The 22,847-nt window shown below is 33.9% G+C and overlaps 2 protein-coding genes across 2 annotated transcripts; both read right to left on the bottom strand.

Moving 5' to 3' along the window:
* Positions 1-4,548: 4,548 nt before the first annotated feature.
* On the bottom strand, positions 4,549-7,263 carry LOC132041874 (receptor-like protein 35). Its single transcript, XM_059432559.1, has 3 exons — positions 7,197-7,263; positions 4,901-5,554; positions 4,549-4,829 (listed from the first exon to the last, which is right to left on the bottom strand). The coding sequence occupies exons 1-3, from the start codon at positions 7,261-7,263 to the stop codon at positions 4,564-4,566; spliced, it is 987 nt and encodes a 328-aa protein (XP_059288542.1). The 3' UTR covers positions 4,549-4,563.
* A 12,867-nt stretch (positions 7,264-20,130) lies between these two features.
* Positions 20,131-20,911, bottom strand: LOC132041875 (uncharacterized). Its single transcript, XM_059432560.1, has 2 exons — positions 20,786-20,911; positions 20,131-20,559 (listed from the first exon to the last, which is right to left on the bottom strand). The coding sequence occupies exons 1-2, from the start codon at positions 20,822-20,824 to the stop codon at positions 20,131-20,133; spliced, it is 468 nt and encodes a 155-aa protein (XP_059288543.1). The 5' UTR covers positions 20,825-20,911.
* Positions 20,912-22,847: the final 1,936 nt, after the last annotated feature.

The following is a 22,847-nucleotide window of genomic DNA, read 5'->3' on the forward strand; positions in this document are numbered from 1 at the left end:
AATATTTAAGCATCTACTTTATGAAAGTATACATTGTTTTAGGAGGACATAACATGGTGGAGGGATCATTTCACATTAAATATTGCTCATTCATCTTGGCATAATTACAATGGACAAAGGGTGGTGTATGAATCATTCACCACACATACAATTGTCTTGTAAACAATTGAAAAGAAAGAAGAAAGGAGAAACAAGAAGGTGAGGTTGGCCAAAAGTTGTAGAAAACAAATTAGAAAATTTAAAGTGTAAAGTTAATGGAATGAATCATGCCATAAGTGGAGCATGTGACCAACTTGTAGGCATCAAAGTTGAACCAAATAATGACCAAGAAATCAGCCATCACAATTCATTTCAACTACACAACACAAAGAAAGAAAACTTAAGCCTAGAGAGAGAGAGCATTCGGCCAAGGGGCTGATTTTGAGCCCTTTGAGTCTTGATCCAAAAATTATTTTCCAAGGTGTTTCAACCCTTTAGAAGGTCCCTAAAACGTGAAGATAGTCTTTGGAGCAACAAGAACCATTTCCATCTCAAGTCACCAACTCTAGCCAAGTAGAGAAGTCAAGTTGTCAAGGTAAGATCTAACTTTCTTGTCATGTATTAAGGGTGATGTAGATGTGTGAATATAAGTTGTATGAATGAAATAAGGTGTGTTGATGTTGGAACATGATGGTAGTTATGGGGTTATATGTGTTGATGTTGAAGTATGGTTGTAACTTGACGAACATGAATCGCATGCATAAAATCATGAAAGTTGGTGTTGGAATGTTAGTTGGCCGTAGGGACTGTTTTGGTGAATTAATGGACTGATTTTCTTTAATAAATATGGTTGTTACTATCATAGATCTCATGGTAAAAAGAATGAAAAGAATTGGAAGGTTAAAGGTGAAGTTATGTTAGTATGAAAATGGTTGAATCTATGATTTTATGTGAGCGATGTTGAAGCATGGTGTAGCCGTGTGTGGACTGTTTTGTGAAGAAGTTAGTGAACTGTTTTTACTTGATATTTTGATTGTTATTATCATGAATTTTATGATGTAAATGAAGGTGTTTAATGGTTGGAGTTGAAACTAAAGTCGTTTGAGAATTGTTGTAAGGATTATAGAAATGACGATATAGCGTAGTTGCGTATGAATTGATGTTGTACTTGTCGTGTGGATAGCTGGTCATAACTTGCTGAAATTATATGAAAAGAAGACATGAAATGATGTATAAAAATCGCATGTGGTTGGCTTAGTATGTTCGTAAACGTTTGCAAGAATTCCGAACATCGTTATGTTGTCGGTTAGAGACTGTTTTGGACATGTTGTGGTAGTGGACTGTTTTGGACTTGTGTTTTCATTAAGTTGGAAAGAATAATTATAAGTTAAGAGGATACATCATATTGTATGTTGGATGGGCTGTTATAAGTTGTTACATGCAAACGTTAAGGCTACAAACTAATAAAAGTAACTTGAGAATGTCGGCCGTATGTGAATCGTTATTGCATGTTATGAATGTGGGCTGTTTTAGAATATTGTGTGGGCTGTCCGGATTGGTATTGAACACATAATTATTGATGTTGTATTGGTAGTATGTGGTTGGTTTAGATACAAGAGAAAACATCGCCTAAACATCTAGAAAGGAGTTACTAACGTTAGAATACGTTTGAATCTCCCGGTAGCTTAACCATAGTTGTTGGCGTCTTAATATAGGTTGAAGTATTATTGGGTAGCGTACACATATTGTGTGACGAATAAGCACTAAAGACCTTGTCCGATCGGAAGCACTTCAGAAGGAAAAAGCTTTGGCATGGGAGTTCGTGACACGCTTTTCGGCATTGAGGTAGGTTACGGTTTACCTTATGGTGAGACTTTGATTAGCGAAGCGTATGTTTAGATGATATTGTCGGAGAATGCATATAAACTGCGGGTATCAAGTTGGGTTAGATATTTTCTTAGGTTGGACCTTGTTGTATGATTTGGGGCTACACATCCCGTTGTGTTGTTGACTTATCTTGATCTATTTTTTTTTTGTGCTCGTTGCCACTTGAGACATTGAGTATATGTGACTAATGATATATCATGGCTATGATATTGCGGTGTTTTACTTGATTGATATGGAGATGAGAATGGTGATTCCATTGTGGCTTTTTGTGTAGCCTTATTGCTGATATTACTTGTATTCCATGTGCGGTACCGTTTCGGATTGAATTGGTTTTTAACATTACATTTCATCATACTCATATGCATTTCCATGATACATTGATATATGCATGGTTATGGCACTAATGATGATATGTGAGAGAGTGTAGCCTCCGAGGTCTTTGCCGGAGAGGGTAAAAGAGAGATGAGTGTTTGTTGCCCGAGGTTTCTTGCCGGGAACGATGGAGTGTCCGATGCCCGAGGTCTTTGCCGGAATCGTGAGAGTGTGCTCGTGATCCGAGGTTATATTCCGGAGCGAGTGGTACATGGACTTCGCGGGTCCCCCATGGGTCATGATCGCCGAGACGTGGAGTTAAGCTCGTCCGGGACATGTTGTACAAAGCTGCATATGCATTGCATTCATCCTACATACATTATTGCATTGCATTATATCTTGTTCCTGTTGATTGTTGTGATACTACTGTGATGTACTGATTCGGATTGATTATACTAAGACTTGGCACAATTGGGTTTAGATGCTATAACATAAGAGATGACTTGTTCTGTGGATATGGATTCATATTGACTTGTACTTGTTGGTTTATATGTTTTTCTTGCTTGTTGCCTTTATATACGTTATCTAGTCTTAGTCGGCCTATGATACCTACGAGCCTAGTGTTGTGCTCATACTACTCTTGCTACACTCATGGAGTGTAGAGTTATTTGTGATGTTCGGAGTCTCACGACCGTTTCGAGGCATTCGTCAAAGACGTTTGGGTGAGCTATTGCAACCCGAGTCTCTCCTTAGATTTCTGTTGTTCTCTATCCTTAAACGAAGTCGTATCCGGTTTAGTCTGTTATCTATTCAAATTGTAAACTTCTTAGAAGCTCTTGTATGAGTCTAGACCGATTTTGGGAATTTCTTATAATAAAAGTATTTATTCCGCATGTTGTATCAAATTAAGGTAGTTATCTGAAGGGTTCGCCCACCAGGGAGGGTTAGTGTGGGTGCCCGCATGATCCATGATTTGGGTCGTGACAAGCTGAAGCTGGGATGCGATAAACATCACTTCTACAAAACAATGTTCGAAACCTTAGATCTATGCACGTATAAATCCTTTTTTTCCATTGCTAGTTGTTTGTTATTTATTTTAGAGGCAAAAGGAGTGAACCATAATAGTATTTCCACAATGAGCTAGAGAGCCTTTATTTACTGATTTGCTTGTTGAAACTTTCTAGTTCATGGAAAAGAAGTATGTCCATAACTACAATTATTTAGCAGCTACAGTTAATTTATCTTGGTGGTGGAAATTCACAAAGATACATTCCAATCATGAAGTAATTTTAAACAGGCAATTTATATAGGCAAACTCATTAATAATGGCAAACAAAAAACAATGGATAGTTACTGAATGAGTTGTTGACTATTCATTAGTGCTTTTCTTCTATCTTTATACTTCAGTTTTACATTTAACACTGTGTTGCCATGATAATCAATTGCAGTTATTACTGGGTTAAATACCATATTTGCTTCCAAACATTTGATATAATTGTTTTCATGTCCAAGCAAGCAGGCGTAATTCTGTGTTTAGAAATAAATTGAAACAGAGCAACTTGAACAACCATTAATGATAAAGTAACACATACAATCATATACAAACAGAAAATTAAAAAGAGAAAAAAACAGAAACAGAAAAGTTCACCCTTTCAATCTTCCATTATGTCCTCCATCTGTGATTTCTCTTCTTTGGTCTTCTCATTTTCTTGGGAAAAGCGTCTTCAAGAAATTCCACAACCCATTTTGGCTTACGAGCTTTAAACATGAGGCTCCACATGACAGTTTCAACAACAAGTCCACAACTGTAGCCTATGACTACCGATTTCCATGTAAATCCACTTAAAAAGTATGACTCGTTTTCTTCTTCTTCGGACTCCAATGGTTGAGGAACATGCGATGGATCACTTGTTCCACATTGCTTTGGTAAAGGAGGACCACATAAATCAAGGTTGCCACCATACGAGTCATTATCAAATGTGTTGAATTGTAGACCTCGAGGAATTGGTCATACGAGATGATTCTGAGAGAGGTTTAAGAATGCCGTAAAATGACAGCCTTGTCAATTAGAACCTAAATCTAACTTCCTAATTTGGGTTAGGTTGCCAATGGAATTAGGAATCTGGCTAGTGAAATTATTATAACTTAAATCTAACTCCCTACTTTGGGCTAGGTTGCCAATGGAATTAGGAATATGGCCAGTGAAGTGATTATTACCTAAATCTAACTTCCTAATTTGGGTTAGGTTGCCAATGGAATTACGAATCTGGCCAGTGAAATGATTATTACCTAAATCTAGCTTTCTTATGTGGGTTAGGTTGCCAATGAAATTAGGAATATGGCCAGTGAAATAATTAGAACCTAAATCTAACTTCCTTATTTGGGTTATAGGTTGCCAATGGAATTAGGAATCTGGCCAGTGAAATTATTATAACTTAAATCTAACTCCCTAATTTGGGTTAGGTTTCCAATGGAATTAGGAATATGGCCAGTGAAATGATTATTACCTAAATCTAACTTCCTAATTTGGGTTAGGTTGCCAATGGAATTAGGAATCTGGCCAGTGAAATTATTATAACTTAAATCTAACTCCCTAATTTGGGTTAGGTTGCCAATGGAATTAGGAATATAGCCAGTGAAATGATTATTACCTAAATCTAACTTCCTAATTTGGGTTAGGTTGCCAATGGATTAGGAATCTGGCCAGTGAAATAATTAGAACCTAAATCTAACTTCCTAATTTGGGTTAGGTGGCCAATGGAATTAGGAATCTGGCCAGTGAAATTATTATAACTTAAATCTAACTCCCTAATTTCGGTTAGGTTGCCAATGGAATTAGGAATCTGGCCACTGAAATAATTAGAACCTAAATTTAACTCCATAATTTGGGTTAGGTTGCCAATGAAATTAGGAATCTGGCCAGTGAAATAATTAGAACCTAAATCTAACTCCCTAGTTTGGGTTAGGTTGCCAATGGAATTAGGAATCTGGCCATCAAATGAAGACCTGGAAAGGTTGAGATGCCTCAAATTTATCAAGTGGCCAATGTCACTTGGGATCGAAGAAGAATTGATGTGATTGTAAGCAAGGTTTAGTGTCTCAAAATGATCAAGATGGAAGAGGCTGCTGTTGGGATGAATAGTTCCACCAAGCTGACTGCAACTAAGGTCCAGGCCTATAACATGACCTGTTAACAAGTCACAAGTGACCCCATCCCAACTGCAGCAATCCCTACTCTCATTCCAAGATGATGTTTTCGGGAAAGAAGAAGTATCACACCAATCAGAGTTTTCTAAGGAGATTCCAAAGGGTTTCTTAAATTGAAGCAAAGCAGAAGCTTCACTGGAAGAGTAAAGATGATGAAGAAAAGCTTTGACTTAGAAAGAAAAAACAGAGAAGTGAATAAAAGAAAAAGAGACTTGCCATTTTCTTTTGTTTGTTTTCAGCAAATAACAAAATGTTTCTTACAAAATCAATTATCACAATCCATACATATTTATAGCTATATCAACACCTCATTTCACTTGACTTGGGTCAATATTGTTAAAGACTTGCGTAACCCACACTTCAAAAGTTTTCTACAGATTCTTCTAGTAAATTTGGTAGTTTGGGATTTTAATGTTGAAAACAAAAATTAGAAACCAAAATTGAATGAATACCTTGAAGCGTAAATAAATTCAATATCCTTAAAAGAAATATTGTGCTCATATTTAGGGGGTAAATTTCACTTATGGCCACACAACTTTAATTTTTTTCACCAAATTGACTAACTATGTTTTCTAACACAAAAGTCACAAAACTTTGCCCTTACTAACACAAAAGTCAACTTCTAGTGGGTGATAAGATTTTAGTATTTTATTTATTTTTTACTTTTACTATTTTATTTATTTTTAGTTTAATAGTATATAAAAATTTAATTAAAAAAATCCAATCCGATTCATTCCAAAACTCATATCTCACCGGTAATAATCTTTTACTCTTTTTCTAAAAAAAAAAAAAATTAGGTCTAATAAATACAAATTCAATTAAAAAGAACCGAGCTAACCCAAGCCGAACAAAATTCATATGCAAAATTAAAATGTTCTTATTCTTATTTAGAGTTTTCCTTTATACGAAGCATACCATGTGCTATATACCCCAACTAGCACTAACTAATTTGTGCTATCTTGTGTTAAGTCGATTTCCAGAAATTATACAATATTTGTCTTGTCCAACTTTGGCATAAATGGAGAGAAAATGAGCTGCATCACAACCACAAAACTTGTGGTCCATGGATCATGAGCGGTCACTTGTTAGTCATATGTTCTACAAGACTTTTCAGAGGGGAGAAGACTAAAGAAAAACTAATACTCCCTTTGTCCTAATTTTCTCTAATGATGTGTTCGTTTCGATATTTGAGGTCATCGACTAAACACCCAACACGGGTTCTGCAGAATTTCTCTGCATTGTGCGTTAGCAAGACGATGTAACTTGGTTTCATTACGTATAACACACACTGCTGAGATATTTTCTACAGAACTTTTAACAAATTTTCTGCAAAGATAGTTTGGCATATTATTTAGTTTTCCACAGACTTCTCGAAGAATAGAAACAAAGAAATTACATCAAATTTCGAAACACTAATCATTCAAGGATTCCAAAACTACAACATACAAGATTATGCTAATTGTGTGGGGTTCTATTACTAAAACAAATACAAAAATATTGCTTCCTTTAAGTTTCCAATCTATTAGATTTTGACAATTAGTAGGCAGTGGTGAAAATTATACTTTCATGGATCAGTCTTTCTGGTGCCTAACATGTTCGTGCTATTCTTGGCCCATCAATATACTTTTCCGCATGACTTTTCAAAGAAAGAAAGTATCTCTTGACTAAGTCAAGTGAGAAAGACAAATGAACAATAAAGACATATGATGTAACTCCATTTCCTTCTCTGTCTACTAAAAGTATGTAAGAGAACTCAGTCTTTCTTATTTCTAGAAAACAATGGTAATTTATGACTATATATTTTCATCTACAGAGTTCAAAATCCTGATGCAAAGGTTTGGGATTTGAGTCACACTTGCGGAACAAATCAGAAATCATGGTTAATCTCATAGGACCGTGGGGGTATCAAATTAAAAATAAAAAGATCTAGTAAAGAAAATGCGGTACTTCTACCCAGCTAGCACTAATTAATTTGTGGACAATGACCGCAAGTCTCAAGTAATTTTCAGAAATACTCAAGGGCTAATTCGTGGTTGCTGGTACATGAACCTTACAATAATTGTATGGTGAAACTTTGAATAAGAGTTGTAACAGAAGGAGTTCAGAAGTACTGGTACAATCTTAAGAGAATAAAGAAATACATGTCTCAATCATTTAACATAATTTGGGTTCCGCAGATCAAAGTATACTTTCGTCAAGTCAAATTTAGGCCTTGGAGTACAATTTTGTATGAATAGATGGATCATACTCTTTTATATACCACAAAAATCTATTTCAGGACTTGCTTTGATATAAATTTTACTTTTGATCGATAACTCAATATAGACAAAAAAATTTATAAGAGACTAGAGATGGTTGTGCGTCACAATTATAAAACTCCTACTTTAGGATCACCATCTAATTTCACCACTTACGCCAATATTAATGTTGACGATAACACCATGCCTGATGCACCTTTGTAAAGAAAATTTCTGCAAAACTAGTGGTCCATGGACAAGGATATTCAGTAGTTTCCAGAAGACATTTCAAAGAAGAAAAATTAGACTAGGAAGATTCCATCAAAATTACCAAAAACTGATCACTCAATTGTCCCACGAGAGAGTAAAAATGTGACTAGAGACAAAATTTTACTCCATATACATCGGATTCCGACTTGTTAGTGAGATTGAACTATGGGTAACACATACTTCAGAAATTTCTGCATCTTAACAAACTTCCAAGATAGTGGTGGTTTTAGTTGTCTTTTCTGTTGTCTTCTAACTAGTGAATTAGGCTCAAATTGGATTGAATAAGAGCTGCAATACGAGGACTTAAAAAGCGCGGATACAATCTTTATACAATATAACATTGATCGAAATATACTTTGGTCAAATTCTGAGGCCTGGAATTACAACACAAAAAAATCTATATGAAAAGGGAACAAAAACAAAATTTTCAACATGAAAAATGCTATCTCATAATTGTTCACAACTAATTGCATTTTACCAATTTACAAATTTGGTATAAGTGTCACATTTAGATACAACTGATAACTGGTTCCTCGAGATATTGGGAACTTCTTAATCTACCTTTTCTTTTGGTAGTGGGAGGTATAAAGGCATCAAAATCTGAAACAGCTTGCTAAACGTTGTTACAGAGTCGGAACTAGATTTCTAACTTCATGGTTCGGACTTGACATTCTACCACTTCCAGTCGGAATTTGAGTCCGAATAGAATTTCTGGAAATTGACTTGTCGATGGGACTGTGGGGTATAAATTAAAGAAAGAAAAGAAAAGCATCCAGACACATAAAATGGAGTACTAAATACTTTGTGGTTGTGGGTAATTCCTCTCAAGTATTCAGTCAATTTCCAGAATGACTCTAAGTCTTTAAGTCTTGGTTGCTAGTACCAATCATAGAGTTTTTGTCTTGTCCAAATTTGGTATAAATGGAGAGAAAATAAGCAGTTACTTCTAACAACTTGTTAGCCATATGTTCTACAAGACTTTTCAAAGGGGAGAAGACTTAACAAACTAATACTCCTGTCCTAATTTTCTTTAATGATGTGTTCAGCAGAAAATTTCTCTGCATTGTGTGTTAGCAAGATGGTGCAACTTAGTCTCGTTACGTATAACACACACTGCTGAGATATTTTCTACTGAGATAGTTTGGCATATTATTTAGTTTTCCACAATACCTCACAAAAGATAGAGACAAAGAAATTACATCAAATTTCCAAACATTGATCGTCCACAGATTACAAAACTGCAACCTACAAGATTATGCTAATTGTGTGGGGCTCTATTACTAAAACAAATACAGAAATGCTTCCTCTAAGCTGCCTATCAATTAGAATTTGACTGAGTTTATTTAACAAGTTTGACTGAGTTTTCACCAACAGCTCAGTCGGTGTCTCGAAATAATTTTTTTACTTTTAAATAAAACCGATCAAGCCCGATCGCTTATGCTAAAAGTATTTTCACCGAATATTTAAACGATTAAGGTTGGTCTATTTTTTATTTTTTCGATCTTTGGTGCAAAAAGATTGAGTGAGCTCGGCAGTTTTTAAAAAAAAATTGGGATCAATCGATCGAGTCAGTCGATTTTTACCGTGTTTTTTAGTGGAATTTTTTTGTAGTTACCGTCAGTTTTTAAGTTCATTCTATTAATTGGACCAAAAGTGTTCTACTTTAGTAAATTTATAGGACCAAAGATGCTCAAAGCTATATCGAAGGACTAAAATAAGCCTACTCCCAAAAAATAGGACAATTTTAGCTAAATAAACTCATATTTTGTAGAGCTAAAAGTTTTACTTTTTCAATGTTCTTTCTCATTATAATCAAAGCTTAGAAAGTCATAACCAGCCAAAGACACTTGTGAAGTATCCAAAGCAAAATTACGAAAATAAAGGAGGAATGTCATTTTCAAACAGGTGAGTTGACTATTAATGGGCCAACATTTTCGGCCAATTGTAGTTTGCCATGAAATACTACTTATAAAGTTTCACTCACACAAAATTTCTATTTTTTTCTATGTCCAAACATACCTCATTTACAAATATCTTTTTTAACGTTTCTTTAAATACTAATTTTTTCAAATATCACATTTTTATGTCCAAACGCCTACTAATGGCAAATTGTTTGGTTTCTAAAATCCCTTATTTTAAAAAGTCTTTTAAAAAAAAAGTAATTTTCAAAAAGATCTTTTAAAAAAAAAAAGTACTTTTCAAAAAGTACTTTTGGCAAAAAACAATTTGTGTTCCAATACTAATTAATTTAAAAAACACTTTTGAGTAGAAATTAGTGTTTGTAGAAACTTTTAAAAAGTCTTCTATGTGTATTTTTCTCAAAAGTACTTTTAAAAAAGTCTTTTAGCAAAAGCTATTTTTTTTCCCAAAAACACCGCTAACTTCGCTAAATCAATGACTTATATTTCTCCCAAAATTTTTCCAAACACTTCACAATTTTTTTTCAAATAAGCACTTATTGAAAAAATAAGTACTTTTGGGGGAAAGATAAGCTTGACCAAACAGGCTATAAGTCTTCGATAGAAATCTTACGGACAATAGATCTGGTGTTTAATTTTCATTGTTCTCATCCCTTTTCCCCTTCTTTTAGTCCTCCTTTGTGTTTAAATTAAAAAGGAAAACTTGGTTTTGAAATTTAAAATCCTTATAATTTTTTCTAATACTTTTTAAATTGCCATCTAATATATGTGCCTTTTCTTTTTTCTCCAAATTAACTACTTATAAAAAAAAAATTACCATATGCTCACAACAAACACATTTTGCTCCCGGAGGACTTTGGTATAATGCTTTTAGCTAGCCTTTTATTGCAATGTTGGATATAAATGGCATAGTACGTGATAATATTTTTTTATAATTTGTTTAAAAAAAGAATAACACCTTATTATATTTGAAATCCTTAGTGGCATACTTTTATATTCATGAAAATTGCAGGTCATATTTACAATCACAAGTTTCCAAAGTTTTTTTTTTTTTTTTTTTTTTTTTTTTTTTTTTTAAATTAAACTCCCTACAAGCGTACCCTATCAAACACAACGGCATAAGGGTAGTGTGGTAAACGCACATGTATTAAAATATAGAGAATCAATCCATTTGCAGTATGCACAAGGTTTTCTTTTCTGCTTAGTATAAGAAGAACTATAATGTAATATAGACATGTAGTTATGCTCAGGGGCATGGCCAGCATTGTAGTTACGGGTTTGACAGAACCTAATAGCTTAAGCGCAAATCTTGTAGTTGTGTTAAAAGTTCATTTACTATGTAAGAATAATCTATCCAGAACCCACAAAAACAAATTGTGATCCAAAACGCATAAAGTAAAAATCTTGCCTCTGCCTTTGGTTATGCAGTTATTGTGAGTTTTTAGTTAAAATTGTTCTTTTATCTATAGGAGTAGGTGTATTTTGATCTCCAAATATAATCTTGAGCATTTTTAGTCCTTTAAGTTTGCCAAAAGTGGAGCATTTTTTGTCCAACTAATAGAATATTCGTAAAAACAAGTGGTGCCTACCAAATAGCACGGTAAAAATTGATCGGAAAACATTGATCGACTTTCAGACCGACTGACTCGAGAGTTTTGATCCCGATTATTTTTAAAAAAATAAAATCGACCGAGCCAGATCGGTTATAGCAAAAATATTTTCAAGGAATATATAAACTACCAAGCCCGGAGAACTTTTTATTTTTCCGAATTTTCGTGCCAAAAAAAAAATTGATCAAGCTCGGTCGGTGTTATTTAAGAAATGGGATCAAACCGATTGAGTTGGTCGGTCGGTTTTCACCGTGTTTTTAGTAGTGTTCTTTGATAGTCACCGTTAATTTTTACGTTCATTCTATTAATTACATAAAAAATGCTCTACTTAACAAACTTAAAGATAAATATGCTCAAAGAAATAATTGATGGACCAAAATAGATATACCGACATAAATAAGGAATAATGTTGGCTAAAAGCTCATATATTTGTAGAGCTAGAGATTTTATTTTTCATTTTTCTGTCACGTTATAATCAAAGCTTAGAGCGGTCAGAACCGCCCAAAGACACTTTTTCGAATCCAAAGCAAAATTACGAAAAGAAAGGAGGAATGTCATTTTCAGACAGGTTAGTTGAATATTAGTGGGGCCTAAAATTTTTAGCCAATTAGATTTTGCCATGTCATCAAATTATGTAATTAGTATTTCTTAAATTTTAAATAATTGTTTGATTATATTTCTCTTTTTGTTAAATTTTGGGAGATGTTTGAGGACTACGATGCAATTAAGTGACTTTAGCAAAGACTTATGATCTAAGCTCCCATGTGTCCATATAAAAATTTTCACTTTTTTTCAAAGTACTGTCTGATTATATATTGAACTGATTTTTTTGAATTTTTTTTTTAAAAGGTGAGTTTCAAGTTTTGAAAAATTAATTGACTAGTTTTTTGTTTTTTTTCATTCGCAAAAGCTTATTCTTTTTCATGTTAAATGCATGTCCAAACATAACTCGATTTACAAATATCTTTTTAACTTTTTTTTTAAATACTATTTTTTTCAAATATTATATTTTTTATGTCCAAACGCCTACTAAGTCTTCGGTAAAAAACTTTCACACAATAAAATGTGGTGTTTAATTCTCATTTTGCTCGTAGAGGACTTTGGTATAATGCTTTTAGCTAGCATTCTGATGCAATGTTGGCTATATATGGCACAGTTCTATCTTTGGGTCATTTGCACTTTTGGCCCTAGTTTGTGCTGGTCAATAATTTTTGGCCTTCAATGTAAATAACTTTTTTGCGGGATATAAATTTATACTTTCGTATCATAGTATACCACAAGTTATGCCTTATGCCCCGTTAGGCATAAGTTCAATTTTGAAGGATAAAAATTAAGGAAAATTTACTTGTTATAGCTACTTTTACTACCTATTTAATGTTAATAACTACCTTTTATTAAAATTAATAATAATAGCTAATTAATTTTCTAAATTACCAATTATAGATACAACAGTAACTTGGACTCATAGTTCTCAAATACACCGTAAAAAATGGTAAACACTATCCCAACTTCCCATTTTTCAAGCTCACGTAATATACATTACGTTTCTCTCTCCCTTTCCATTAATTTTAGCCGTTTTTTTCTCCTCAGAATATATCCATTACCATCAAGCACGATTCCACTACAATTTATTGTGCCGAGATTTGGGGGTGGTGGTGTATTTGTGTAAGTTTTCATTATTTTGTGTATTTTAGTCAATTTAATTCAATATTTTTGACATTTTTCAAGATTTTTAACTTTCAATGCTTAGGGTTTCCCAATTTGAGTAGTGAAAAACATCAATTAATGGCGGATGAAAGCATATCTAGTAGGGTTACAAGAGATATCCCACATACTCTTCAAAATTTAGATTCCCCTTCTTTTGATTTGGGTATTTCTCAGCAACATGATGTTGATGCAGCTTCTCCTGAGAAATTGGTTCTTTGAAAGGAGATCTAAGAAAATCCATGATCCTGGCAGAATCAGAAATACTTCAACTGTTAATTTGGAGGAAAAAATGTTTCTGATACTGCCACAAAGAGGAGAAAAACATCCGATGTTGCTTCTAGTAGCAAAGGGAAGAATGTTGTAGAGACTAATACCGGAGAACAACAATTAACTGTGAACAAGCAGGTATTTTTTGATTTTTATATACATTTTTTTGTTGTATAAAAATTTGTATTTTACATGTTGCCAAAATTCGGTTAATGATTCATTTATTTTTGACCCCATCTGTAAGTATGGTTGCATGTATTTATTGGTCTGAACAATTCATTAATGGATGGGAACACATATATACAACTGTATCATGTCTTTTCAATAATCATATTTATTATCAATTATCAAACTATGTATCATGTATTTGTAATTCCTCACATTTGTGTATTTTTAAAATCAATAACAGGTATATGTATGTTTACAAAAGCAGATATGTGTATGTGTCAGATAAAAGGTGTATTTGTTCAACGTTTGTCAGCTAAACATCTTAATAACTGTGTTTTTGTTTGCATGTATTTATTGATCTGAACAATTCATTAATAGATGGGATAGGAGTCGTATGTATTTTTGTTTTTGTTTGAATTAGTTTTGTATTTGAAACATACATACAAGTTGATAACCATATTTGTTATCAAATATCAACCATGTATCATGTATTTTGCAATTCCTCAAATTTGTGTATTTTTTAAAATTAATAACAGGTTTATGTATGATTATATATTTTTTGATTCTCATGTTTTGCAATTATATTCAAACTTTCAGGGCTCCAAATTCCTGGTTAAACGTCCACCCACTCAACCGATACGTTATGCTTCATATATGAACCATAACATTAAAGATGAGTTGAAGGACAAACTGACCGATAGACAATTCAAGCTTTTTTCCAAAACTATTTTTGGACAATATATGCAGATGCAAGTTGACACTGAGGTGCAAGGTCAGTTATTTAGGTGTTTTATGGTTAGGGAGTTGAAGCGTAGTAATAGTGATGCGTTTGTTATCGATATTAATGGGACGGAATTGACATTCGGTCTTTTTGAGTTTGCTTTAATTCTTGGTTTGAAGTGTTACGGGGATGATGTTGTTTTTGACGAGGGTCCTAAAGATTGTTGGATGAATATTTCGGTGGTTACGGTAATAGTGTTTTAAAGATGACTTTAAATAAGTGCTTTGAAGACAAGGATTGGGGTGTTGGTGATAATGCAGATGAAGATTCTGTAAAGATTGCGATCCTGTATTTCATTCATAATTACATACTTTCAAGTGAAAAAAGGAACGTCACAGTCCCAAGACATCATTTTGACTTGGTGGAGAGTGAACAGTACAATGAATATACATGGGGTAAGGAAGCATTTGATGATTTGATTAAAGAGTATTCACCATAAGATGGACAAGCCGAAGCAGTTTTATTGTCTACGGGGTTTTCCTTTTGCTATGCAAGTGTGGATATATGAGTCTTTGCTCTAATGTTGACCCTAATTTAATGGTTAAAACCGGAAGCCGAATCCCAAGAATGTTTAATTGGAGAACAGTGAACCAAAAGCCATCAGTTAACTACTTGATGTTGGGCATGTTTAAGGATGGTGAGGTAAAATACTTACATTACATACATGCCTATAAACCAGTATTTGTTACACTTGCATTCTGCGTATTTTTAGTTGCTGTGTATTTTTACACTTGCATTTTGTGTATTTTTAGTTGCATTTTTTGTATTTTTTTAAAATATCTACACTTGCATTTTTTTTGTGTATTTTTACACTTGCATTTTTGTGTTTTTTAGCTGCTGTGTATTTGTAAAATACAGAGAGGTAACAACACTTGCATTTTTTGTATTTTTAGTTAAAATATCTACACTTGCATTTTATGTAGTGTAGTTGCTGTGTATTTATTTATTTTGTGTGCCGTGTATTTTTACACTTGCATTTTGTATTTTTAGTTAAAATATCTACACTTGCATTTTGTGTATTTTTAGTTAAAATATCTACACTTGCATTTTGTGTAGTGTAGTTGCTGTGTATTTGTAAAATACAGAGAGGTTCTAAACTGACAGTTCACACATATTTATGTGCAGGACATTCTTAAATTCAACAACATTGTTCCGACCATGTTAGAGGTTGAGAAGCTTGGTCTGCGTCGATATACGGTCAACGAAGCGCACCACCACCTCAAATACACCAAGAGGAAAATGAATATGCAGATTTTACCACAACACCCCCCCCCCCCCCCCCCCCCCCCCCCCATGTTGCTGCTGCCAAGAAAACACAAAAGAACGATGATTCAAAATCTCCACCGCACAAGAAGCCTAGGAAGATGTCAACGGCGGCATTGCTTGTTCGAAGTCACCAACCACGGTTGGACAATCATCTAAAAAACTGTTTCGGTGGTAGATAAGTCGGTTCAATCAAAGGGAAAAGAAAAACTGCTCCAAGTGTCCACCGCGTTCGTTGACGATGTATCTACCGGCAAATCGATTGACCTCACAAGTTTGAGGGGAACTTAATCAATTTAAGCAGGAAGTAAGTTTTTTTATTTTATTTTGATATTCATCAAACTACAACAAATAAGGATTTTACAATGAATTTGTTGTTATTACCATTTAGGTGCTTGCTGAATTCAAGGATGTTTTTACTGAGCTCAAGGATCTTCGCAAAGTTATTGATGAAAACTTCGAAAAGGTTTTGGAACATGTCAAGGAAACAAAATTCAGAAAAGGTAAAAAAATCAATAAATACATATTGAAACGAGTGCCTTCAGTGTGAATTAAGAAGCATATGTATCTAACAAATACATCATTTGTTTTTTAGGGTGATGACAGCGAAACTCATGTTCCTTTACATGATGGCAACATACATCAAGAAGCTGATGATTACATGGACCATGGTGACGGTATTCACATGGAGACTGATACGGGTGATGTGCATCCAACAGAGGTATATTTTTTTTAATGTATTTATCATTTGTTACTCATTTTTATATGTTATCTTAAAAAAAATTTAATTCAGATATGATGAAAATTTGGGATCTACTGGACTTTAAAATATTATGTATTTTAAGCGATATGAAAAACGATAGTGTCATGTATTTGTTGTGTCTTGTTTTGTTTTGACGATTTGTTCACTGTTTTTGTTCTTGCTTTTGGACATGTATTTTATATACTTTTGGCCTGTGTTTTTTATATAAGGAAAAGGGTCTTGCATCGGATATTCAAGTTGGTTTTGGCAATGAGAGCGGTGATAAGCTGAAAGCTTCAACAGAAGAGATTGCGGAAGGAGGTGATTTTTCAGGAGAACCGAAGAATTCGGTTGAACGTCCGGCTGATCCAACAGAGGTATATATATATTTTTTTTTAATGTATTTACCATTTTTTAATCATTTTTATATGTCATTTATAAAAAAATATAATTCAGGTATGATGAAAATTTGGGATCTACTGGACTTTATAATATTATGTATTTGATATTGATATAAAAAACAGTAGTGTCATGTATTTTTTTAAAAAAATCTTGTTTGTTTGACAAAGATGACTATTCCTTTGTTTTCCTTTATGTATTTGTTTACTGATTTTGGACATCTTCAGCAAATAATTTTCTCATGTTTTTATGTATTTAATATAGTTTTTCATCTATTAGATTCATGTATTTTATAGTCTTTTGGCCTGTGTTTTTATAAGGAAAAGGGTATTGCACCGGATATTCAAGTTGGTACTGGCAATAAGAGCGGCGATACGATGAAAGCTTCAACCAAAGAGATTGCGGAAGGAGGTGATCTTTCAGGAGAACCGAAGACTTCGGTTGAACGTCCGGCTGATCAATCAGGGAAACATACTGTGGAAGAGCAAAAATGTTCTGATGATTCAAATACTTCCGAGGTTCGACATAAACGTATTCTGATTCGGCCATTTTTTCTTTTTTAAAATGTACCATACAAGTGGTGAATAATGTTTCTTTTTGTATTTTTGAGTAGGCGATCGCACGGTGCTAGCAAATATAGCGAGAATCGAAATGGCTAATGAACAAGTTCAAGAGGAAAAAACTGAGGAAAACACCAGCTCAACTGTCTTAGAGGAACCCCAGGCAGCAGTTTGTAACGCGCAGCCGTTGTCTCAGTGGTTGTTGCCTGATGAGTATTTACCAAGCCAAACCCCAGGGAAAGAAATCATGTTACATCCATCAGTCCCACGAGCTACACGCCCCAGTAAATACAAGTCTTCACCGTTTGTGACAGATTTTGGTATATATCTAGTTTTAATTTGCTTTGTGTTTTAATATGCAACTGTTAATGTTTAACGACCAAATACACAGGTAGTAGTTCGGGAAAGGATCATGTTCATGTGTTTGATAAAAAATATCCATTCCAGCAAGATCCTATCACCGGTCCACTTGATGTACAGAATGTGGATGATTACCATATTTGGCTTCGAAACGGTCTTCTTGTGAGGCACGATAGCAAGTATGTGTTTTATCCCAGTATTACATACAGTGATTCCGCATGGGTTTTGTGAATAAGTTGATGTATTTGTTTGTTTTGTTGCCGCAGAAAGAATTACGAAGACCATTACAAAAAAAAATGGTAGTTTTTGACAATGGAGTCAAATTCAATTTTGGCATCACAACTGTCAATGATAAGAACTGGTTTTACCTGTTATCGATGGATGGTCAGCTTTGGAATGATGAGGTGATTTTTATCAGCAATGAAATTCACCTTCTGTTACTAAAATGTTTTTATGTATTTGAATATGATCTAATTTATGTATTTTTGACAAGACAGCACATTGATGTCATTTTCTATTACTTTCGGAAGAAAGGAAAGTATGATAAAAGAAACAATTTCAGCTTCGCACCGTTGATTTTGCCTATTCAAGCGAGAGAATTGATGTGGTCCACCACGCATATCACAATGTTGAAACCCGGACAAACGTGGCAAATGAAGAGCAAGTATTGATTGAGTATGTTAAGGGCCACGAGCTTATTGCCCTTTGTCCCGTGGCATACGGTTGACAACGTGCTAATACCGGTGAATATAAAAGAAGAAAATCATTGGTTATTGGTACTCCTTTCATTCAAGGACAGGTATTTTTGATGATGAATTAAATATTTTATCATTAGTGTTTCATTCATCATTTTACCGCTGAATTCTTCTTCTTCTTTTTTTTTTTTTTTTTTTTACATGTACAGGCGTCTGTATGTTTACAACTCGTATCAATCAGCCGGGCACAACGCAGTTGTTAGGAATGAAATAAAAAAGCTTGCTACACTTCTGCCACATTTCCTACATCTGGCTGGATTCTATGTAAATCAAAAAAGCATAGATTTGGTGAAAGACCCAGCATATGCGGATAAGGGACAGATCGATATACTTGAAGTTGTCTATGTTGAAAATCTGCCGCATCAACCTGCTGGTAGCACGTAAGTAGTAAACATATATTTTTAAAAATATCATAGTGTATCAAATACATGATATATCATATCAATTCATTATTCTTCTAAAATACATGAGTTGTTTGACCTAGAAATACATCCTTGAACTTGAAACATATATATTTTCTAATATAAGTTCTTATCTTTTTTTTTTTTTTTTTTTTTTTTTTTTAGGGTTTGTGGTGTCTTCACGGCGGCGTATCGAGTATTTGATATCGGGTGAAAGGATTCCAGATGTCATTGATGCACACATGCAACGTATGAGATACGGTGCACTCTTATGGGACTACGCTGAACGCAAGGTTGCTGACAAAGCCGAGAGTGATAATGAAGTTCCACCTAGACCGATTAGGCCAGCAATCGATTACGACACTGTAGATGCAATTGATGTTTGATAAATACTATTCGTGCATTCGATGTTTTTTTTTTTCGTTTTTTTTTATTAGAACAAACAATCTGATGTTTTTAAATGTATTTTGACTGGTGTTGGATAATTATCATTTAACCAAAGAAATCTCAGGGGGGTTATGTTCCATATGTTTGATGTACTTAGTTCCATATATTGTCAAATATATCTGAAGTTTGAAAAAAACACAGTAAAATGTGACATCATGAATCCACAAATACATTTTAATCACCAGGGTCACAAAATATGTATGTTTAATTCAGCAGGTTTCACAAAATATGTATGTTTTAGTAAGGTTTATTCATTTTTGTTTTAGTTTAATAAACACATCTTGCGTCTTTGACATGACCAGCACAACTATATGATTTCAATAAAAAAAAATTGCAAAAAATAAACCAACTTCATCAGTTTCGGTTGAATAGACACACCATTTTTCCAACCGGAACATGGGTTGCTTTTTTTTTTGTGTTACAAATACATGAACATTACCGTGTAATTTCATACACCAGGATCACACAAAAACATGTATGTTCTATTACAGTATATACAATTTTCAGAAGAACAACAAATACATAATGTTTAGTTGACATTACCAGCACAACTATGAGCCTCCAATCCAAAAAAATTCCAAAATAAAAACAACTTTATCATTTTTACAGATATAATATGTATGTTGTGTTACCAAGTACGAAGTATTTCTTGAAGTTCAAAAAAACACCATACGTATCGGAAAAAAAAAATCAATTATGTATGTTCATGAATGGGACATTCATTTCATAGCAAAAATTTATATAATACTACTACATGTGTCAATAGACGTTTTTGACACAAGTGTTCAAATACTTAAATAACCAATTTATCTTCGCGAATAAAGTTAAATGGATAGGAACACCAGAAAAAATCACTTCCTTAGAGGCTCAAAACTACATGAACGTATTGTGCCCAAGGTGTCCACAATGCGCAAGCATGTACGCTCTTTCCAAACAACAATTCACTTAAAGGCTTATCACGCCTCTTCTTTGGCCTACCAGGCGGTCTCTTGTATCTTGGTGGCAAAACCACTTCCTCCAAGATGTTTTTGGGAACGTTCCATTCACGCTCGTCGGGTAGAGGATCCACAGGTACATCATATGTCTTCAACACGGTCTCCGGTTTGAACAAATCAGAGCAATAATCATCAGCAACCAGATTTTTCTTTTTAATGACAGCCCATGCATGTGGGCAGGGGATTTCATCTAGTTGAAACATACGACAACTGCAAGTTTTGCTATTCAAATTAAGAATGAATCGCCTTCCTCCATCATGTACTGTGTACACGAATTCGGTTGACGGTTCTACCTGAAAAAATAAATATTACATGTATTTGTTATTGAACCAATCAGAATTTTAAAATAAATGAACAGACCATTAAACAAAAACATATCAATTTTCAAAGAAGCATATATTAAATTTACTTTAATACTAACTGTTCATGGATACCAAATACACATCTATCTAATGTCTATAAACAACAAATTAATACAAGTACAAGTTTGTTCATAACAAGCATTAAACTGAAACATACCGTCATTCGTAGACATAGATACTCGTTGATTGATAGCATCTCCTAAAACTTTTTACCGAGTGTAGTGAACGTGTATGTTCCATTTCTCCGGTTATTGTAATTCCATCTCGCAAACATCCTTCTAACTAGAAAGTCATATATAGGCGGTTCTCTGGTTTTGCTAGAAGATGTCGGTTTATGCACTCTGCTATGTTAGAAGTCATTGTCCACCCTCGGTTAACGGATGACAATCAACTTGTCTCTAGGACGATTCAAATACTGCCCGCCATATCGCAATCTACCTTTTTGAACCTTCCCCATCAACTCTCGAAATCATCTTGCGTGTATGCCTTTGCCATGGAATAAAAAACGGGTTACAATGCTCTTCTTGTATTTTTTACATACATTACCTCGAGATGCCAAATACATGCATAATGTGCAACACGGATAAATTCTACAAACGACCTTGTTTATAAAATACGATACACATATTCTCTCTAATTCCATATGTTTCTACCGAAATGCTCAAAAAATCACTACATTCTTAGAATCAATCACACCATATGCTAAGGGAAGTATGTTGCCTGGAGATACAGTTAACAAGAAAAAAATAATAAAATACATTTTGTATTTGTCTAAAACAGATAAAATATATATGTAACGACCCATTTGGTCGTTTAGCACTTTTAGGCATAATATTCCTAAAAACACCCTTTTCGTGGTCAAATCTTCTTGTCTATAGTACGCGATAACGGGTGATTCGGTTATTTAATTGACGAGTTTTAGTCCTCATTTGACATGCGAGGACGAATGTTCTAAAGGAGGGGAGAATGTCACACTCCATAATAATCCGTGCTACTTGTATTAAAACAAGAAAGAATGAGTTAAGAAGGTTCAAGGAAAGTTAATCGAGTTAGTAAGAATATCGTTATAAATATGGTTGTCTTAAGTATCTCGAGGTGACTTTGGTAACCTAAAGGATTTGAAATCGCGTTATGAGTATGTATATGAGGTAATGTGAGTGACCTTTTAAAGTATTTGAGATTATTAGTAATGATATAGAAGATGGACAAAAGATAGGAATATACTTTTTCGATTGGAGTTTCGTCGAAGCTTTGTGAGTTCTACTTATGGTTATTGTGATTCTACGGACCCTTCGAGACATGTATATGAATTGTTATGGAGGTAAATGACTGTGTATATGTATGTATAAGAGGTTACATGAGGTTGGAAGAGGATTAGAAGTTAAACGAAATGAATCGGAACAATTTCAGTAAAATCTCGGACCCGATTTTAGCCTATATTGTAGGAGGCATATCTCCTAGTATATGAGGAGTTTTAAGGTGTTTCAAAAGCCTAAAATTAAGTTCATCGAGTCTAGTTTGCAACGCAACAAACAGCTCGTCAAAATGATATCGGGGTAAGGAGATATGGATGATTCAAGTCGGGCTGAGTATTAAGACTATCTCAAGATACAAAGTAGAGACTTTAACTTCCGATTTCGTTTGAAGTCACAATTTATCTACAAATTTTGTTTGGTATAGAAGCATTAATGGAAATTAGGAACTACTTAATCGTGGTGTTAAGTTAAAATTAGTGGCAACAATGAGCCAATATGAACATTAACATGACATGTCCAAAAGATGACTCAAAGTCATCTTAAATAAGACTACTATGGGAGACATACAAATATACATTTAAATGTGATTCATCCACTACACTTACATTATATTGTGGACAACCAAATTGAAAGAAAGGAGTATGGAATTCAGCCAAGTGACTGAAAATAAGGCATCCATGTGAGGCATGCATTTGAATATTTAAGCATCTACTACTTTATGAAAGTATACATTGTTTTAGGAGGACATAACATGGTGGAGGGATCATTTCACATTAAATATTGCTCATTCATCTTGGCATAATTACAATGGACAAAGGGTGGTGTATGAATCATTCACCACACATACAATTGTCTTGTAAACAATTGAAAAGAAAGAAGAAAGGAGAAACAAGAAGGTGAGGTTGGCCAAAAGTTGTAGAAAACAAATTAGAAAATTTAAAGTGTAAAGTTAATGGAATGAAT

Source organism: Lycium ferocissimum, unplaced genomic scaffold (genome assembly GCF_029784015.1).
Source record: "Lycium ferocissimum isolate CSIRO_LF1 unplaced genomic scaffold, AGI_CSIRO_Lferr_CH_V1 ctg12100, whole genome shotgun sequence".
Taxonomy (NCBI): domain Eukaryota; kingdom Viridiplantae; phylum Streptophyta; class Magnoliopsida; order Solanales; family Solanaceae; genus Lycium; species Lycium ferocissimum.